This window comes from Myxine glutinosa, chromosome 1 (assembly GCF_964187855.1).
Source record: "Myxine glutinosa chromosome 1, kmMyxGlut1.1, whole genome shotgun sequence".
Classification (NCBI taxonomy): Eukaryota; Metazoa; Chordata; class Myxini; order Myxiniformes; family Myxinidae; genus Myxine; species Myxine glutinosa.
In genome coordinates this window covers 181,755,982-181,761,981 of record NC_136261.1, presented here as the reverse complement: position 1 = coordinate 181,761,981, position 6,000 = coordinate 181,755,982, and the positions used below count along the sequence as shown (strand labels likewise).

The window sequence follows — 6,000 nt, the reverse complement described above, 5'->3', positions numbered from 1 at the left end:
TTAACCCCTGACTATCTCTTCTCCTTCTCCTTCCTTTTGCTTTGATTATTTACCTGTTGATTTTTGTCTTTTTGCACTTGTTTTTTTTGTACTCTGTCAAAGCGTCTTTGGGCTTCTTGAAAAGCGCTATATAAAATAAATGTATTATTATTATTATTATTATTATTATTATTATTATTATGCAGCTCAGTACCTTTTGCCATCGCTTCTGGGATTCAAGTCTCAGCATCTAAAGTAAAACTAGCAAAGCCAGGGAAGTGCTTCGGGCTAGAAAACACTCTGGATAGAAGAGACTGTGACAATTGGCGAGCCTGATTTTACCCATCTGGTACCTGTTAAAAGGGTCCAAGTGAGAAAAACTTACTTAAAGAACCATGCATGGGCAAAGCCGAACGACACACTCAAAGTCATTTCGAGAACAAGTTTGTAATTGTGCATCCTTACCTTATTTCTATCACATGCTTGACCACATTCGAGTCAAACAAACACTTTGCTGCAGCGGAGTTATCATAACAGCAGCAGGTGGTGGTGATTTAAAAAAAACATGTTCAAATTGAGCCGAGGATCTGCACTACCGAGATGGAACGCTCGAGTCGATGCAATGTTCACGAATACGGTGAAATGCTGAAGTCTTTAAAACCGAAGGCAGTGTTTCCTTGCTCACCTGCACACTTGCGGGGCTCTCTGCGTGTTTTCGCAGCCTTTTCTCGTGGTAACCTCCCTGGCACATAATTGTGGCCAGGAGGAACTGGAAGGGAGAAAAGACGGTAAGCTTAAGTGCCCTATTCACCAATCCCCCCAATTGTTAAATGAGCCCGCAAATAACTGTTATAGCAGCAACTTGATTGGTCTATGGTTCATATATCAAACGATGTGTACATGCATATGCCTTATCAGACTATACGCACATCCACCCATTTGCATGCATTCAAACCCCTCGTCCTCTAATACAATATGTTTTGCTGCTGAACAAAGGGCTGGGCCTGCTGTCCTGTTCTCATCAATTGCACGTTACCTCAAATATACATTATTTTATTTTTGAATCGTGTTTTCAGCTATATTGCAGTCTGTTAGAATGGCACAGAGATGGCGCACTGTCTAACCTTTGAACTGTCTAGCCTGGGTTTAATGTCCGACTCTTTAATCGCAGGCAGCACGTTGAATCACAAAGTGCACCGACCCTCGATCGACGTCAAATTGGGTGTCCCACCTGCTAGCTGGTGGACGTTAAAATTTGCAGGGTGGTTTTCGTGAACAATGGATGGGTTATCATTAGCATAGTGAACAAATTCCTAATTCTTGCCCAAATCAGCTCCAGGCAGGCCTGGCCAACCAGTTCATAAAGATGGCCAAATATTTACCTGGCCAACCCAACAATAAGGTGAAAACAAATGCCAAATGTGGCCATTAAAAAGTGCTACCCCCGTCAATTCACCCCAGATCCACTTTTTTGCAATACCGACTTCTTTTCTGGAAGTCCGAGCAGTGTCCACGTGTTTTTTTGTTTTTTTAACCTCTCCCACCCCATACCCTCCCCCCCCCCCCCGCCATTCCCATGCCTCCTCCTCCCACAGATCTCCCGATGTCCCTGCTCTCTATCTTGTTCTCCCACTCCCTTTATCATGTTTTATGTTTTATGTGTCAGTTTGTCTTTTTTGTGATCAATGTTAGCTCGTACATGAGCGATGCAGAATTTTTTGTATACCTGGTACACATTTTGTATATTTTGTATATTTTGTATACCTGGAGAATTTTTGTATACCTGGTATACAAAAAAAAAAAAATTCTAAGCTAAATTTCCCTGCATGGTTTTAAGAACGTTCTGTTCGGTTATGCCCTTAAAGGATCATCGTTGTCCCTGTAGGGACTGCTTTGGCAGTCACCAGAGAGAGAACACACAGAGTGGTTTGACATTGCCTCTCCAAGTGCCAATTAGAGCAGAAATTGAGAACTCGACCAGGGTACCTACACACAATGGCGAACTCGTTCTGAAATATAATGTGGGATCTTCAAAGTCCACCAGCAAATGCTATCAGATTGGATGATCGGCTCAACACCCTTAAGAAGGATGGCACACTCAATGATGCAACACCTAGATGCTGTCGTGTTCTAATCAATTGGCAAACCAGCTGTCATCCTGTCGACAGGATGACGGCTAGTTTATTGTTGGGCCATGAATCAAACCCAGACTACATGACTCACAGCGAGTCCAATACTTTTGAGCCATCCTATTCCGGCTTTTTTTTAAAAACGTACACTCGACGTAATGCCCATAAGACCTCTACATTGTCCTTGATCCATCTTAGACCGATTTCAAATGGAAGGGCATGAACACATTGGGGTTTGGAAATTGGTCCATGGTTTGTAAAAATGTGATTTCCTTCTTGGGATCTTTGGAAGGGGAATTTTCCAAAAAAATTCCTTCGATACGATTCAAGCGTACAGGTCGTTCATTATTTATGGCCTTAAATGGCAACGGAACACACGGTGGTCATTTTCTCTACATATCGGCATGCTCATTGGCATTTTGGTCATGAGAAGGAAATCCATGAGGGTCTTGCGACGGTTTACAACGATCACCATATTGATTTGGACATTCTGACATAAAGCGTGGAGAACCTATAAAATTGGCACCACACCCTCGCCACTTCCAAATAATCACAAAAACGTCATTGTTGTGAAAACTCCATTACTCCAGCGCCGGCGTTTCGGCAGATACACAGCACTGTAAAGTTGGACGTGATGTCAAGTGCATTTAGAGAAACGTGATACGTACACAGGGAATCCATTTCCAAAATAACGTGCTTTGCCTGAAACACACAACAGCAGCAAAAGGCAAGTTAGATTCTTTTTTTAAAGCAAAAACCGAACTTTATTAGCATAAATCAAAAATGAAATCCAAGTTTTCACGTATAATGAGTTGTTATTTCTGTTTCTAGATGCCAGAGCCAGTGTGATAGAATACGTGGTGGTGGAAACCGCACTGAATATTTTACACAATCGTTGGAGCGATCCACGCTGCGGGTCGCTGCGATACCCTTTGGGGTCATTTATTACCTCTGTCGCCGAAGGTGGATGGAGGTTATGTTCTCACCCTTGTCTGTCTGTTTGTGAACAGGATGTCTCAAAATGTTATGGACTCATTCGGACAAAATTTGGTGGAGAGGTTGGGTTTGTGACGAGGACGAAAAACGAAACGATTACCTTTTGGTGAAGATCGGGCTCCGGATCCGGATCCTCGAGTTCTTACGGTGATTGAGAGGCAGGGCCAAAAACGATATATAACATGGCATCTCAAAAGGTTATCGACAGATTCGGACGAACCTTGTGGACAGGGTTCGGTGTGTGACGAGGACGAATTGATTAGATTTTGGTGAAGAAGATTTTGGTGAGGGAAAAGATTTCAGTGAAGATCCGGATTGGAGAATTTTTTTAAATTCTTTAAATGATTCTTTACCATTGAAAGATGGTGCCAAAGACGATATACAGCACGATATTTCAAACAGTTGTGGACGGGGTATGACCAAACTTGGGGGGATGAGTTGGTTTGGTGACGAGAACAAGACGATTCGATTTTGGTTCAGGTCCGAATCCAGATCCGGCCTATCAGTGGATACAAAACGTAAAATGTTTAGCCTAGCGGAGGTTTGCGCTCTACCGAATACCGTCTGGTTACCTCCACCACCAAAGGTGGGTGGAGGTTATTTTTTCACCCCTGTCTGTCTGTTTGTCTGTCTTTCACGTATAATGAACACGCGAGAGACATCATCGCGAGAGACAAGATATCTCAGAAAGTGATTCTTCACCATTGTGATAAGGCTAAAACCAATACATAGCACGATATCTGAAAACGTTATGGACGGATTTGGTCAAAACGTGGTGGACCGGGTGGGTGTGTGACAAGACCGAATCGATTCGACTTTGGTGAAGATCTGAACGTGGTTTTACATGTCATGGTTGTTGCAGACTCTTCAGGACCATCACAAGAAAGGAGAACACAAGAGGCTGGACGAGTAATTAATAAGGTTAGATCAGAGTGTACAAACACATTACGAACAATAAACCAGTAAAGATGCTAAGTGGCATAATGTTGGAAGGTGATGGGGGAAAATAAATGAGAATTAAGAACCGAAAGGCAGGTTTGGCTATGAGGGTAAACACAGCAGTGGATACGTGCTATTAAAAATGATTAAAAAACCACCTTTAGAGGCCATTTTTCCCCGCAAGCGGGGGTTGGCCTTTTTCGGGAACCGTGGTTGTTGTTGTTTTTCGGTCCCCTTTTTGAAGCAATGTTTTACGGCCGGATGCCCTTCCTGACGCCAACCCTTTTTGCCGCCTTTAACGACAACCAGGGAATTACCAGTGAACTGGTACTCAATTAGCCGACCTCGGAAGGATGACAGGCTGAGTCAACCCCCCTGGTGTTAATTCAGCGATCGACCGGGATTCGAACCCAGGATCCTAGGATCCCAAGCCGGTACCCTAGCCGCTAGCCCAACACCAGGCTACTATTAAAAATATTAAAATTAAAAATTAAAAAAGGCTATTAAAAATGATTACAGGACCTTAATCTGCTTCAAGTTTAACTAAACACAGAAGCCTTTTTAATTTGCAGCTTTGGGCAGAAACGACACCAGTAAGCATAAATCAGAGAGAGTTCGGGGTCAAAAAGGCAAAATCAACATTGAAAATTGTTATTGTCGTGCCTGCATAAGTAGAGGAAAACAACGAGACTGAACAAAAGTTCACTTCCTTCAACTCCTATACTTGCATTTTTCATGCCCATTAAAGGCACATACAATAATTGATAGTCCGCTTCGGTTACCTTTTGTCATATACATGCCCAACAGCAGTTAAAAACATTGAAGGACATGTAAGAAACAGCAAATAAATCCCCATGGGACAAAGACAAGAGCAGGACAGGAATATAGATAATGATGTATATTCCTGGGAAGGTGCATTCCGCAGCAGCAGGGACAGCAGGTGACATTGAAAATGAAATGGGAAACATGAAAGCAATGCGGGATAGAGGAGTACATGAACGAGGGCAGAGATTGAAGGGAGACGATAATTTAATTCAGTGACCCGCAGGCGTTGTGTGTATGTGCTGCTGTTTAGCAGTGCTTAAATTATGGGAAGAAAGTAGGGGGGCTTTTAATAAAGGAATAAAAGTTTAGTTTTGGGACAAGAGCCCACGTTCCTGTTTTCGACACAGCCAAACCATTTTAATACAGCAAACTAACAAGCACTCTCAACCCTGCCTCTCCCCAGTAATTCTGGCACTGCGGTCTTGGTATCATGTGATATTCATACGCTGAGTTATGGACGTCGCTATGGATCAGCATGTCGTGTGCTCAGGAAACCTCCCCTATTTGTGCCTCCCCCTCATCCCCAAAAACAATTCATAATCCCCATATAATGTGTGGTTGTTGATGTCCAGTTTGTGATATCCCTCTTCACCTGTGCCCTGCCTATGATTGTCTCCACCCTTATCATCGAATGGGTGTCAGGTAGGACTGGCTTTGGTGTGTCGGTGTGGTTAGTGTTGTGGTTGATTGGGTGTGGTTTGGAAAATGTGGATGTGGAACAACCATGATGGACCTACATATTTGTCTCGTCCTGTGTCAATATATCCTTGTATTTCATTGAAATAAGATTTGCAATAAATGAAGGCCATGGCCAACAATAAGTTTACATTCATAATGATACATATCACAACGAGAACGGCACTCAGTCGAGAGCACACCTCCACCTGGTTGGCCATATCACTCAATGGTGAAGAATCACTTTAAAAATTCTACTAGCTGGATCCGGATCTTCACCAAAAGTGAACCGATTCTTCCTTGTCAGACACCCAACCTGTCCAACAAGCTTCGTCCAAATCCATCCATAACATTTTGAGATATCCTGCTATGTATCGTGTTTGGCCCGATCTCACAATGGTGAATAATCACTTTAAAAAATTAATAATTCTCATATCCGAATCCATATTCAGATCTT

General features: G+C 42.8%; 1 protein-coding gene across 1 annotated transcript in view; it reads right to left on the bottom strand.

Annotated features, from left to right (window-relative positions):
* Window positions 1-544: 544 nt before the first annotated feature.
* LOC137431685 (pleckstrin homology domain-containing family G member 1) overlaps window positions 545-6,000 on the bottom strand; it is a 176,264-nt gene continuing 170,808 nt past the window's right edge. The window contains exons 11-12 of the mRNA XM_078780932.1: window positions 2,777-2,810; window positions 545-748 (exon numbers count right to left, since the gene is read on the bottom strand). Coding sequence (XP_078637058.1) covers window positions 606-748; window positions 2,777-2,810 — 177 coding nt within the window. The 3' untranslated portion in view covers window positions 545-605. The remainder of the gene's footprint in view (window positions 749-2,776; window positions 2,811-6,000) is intronic.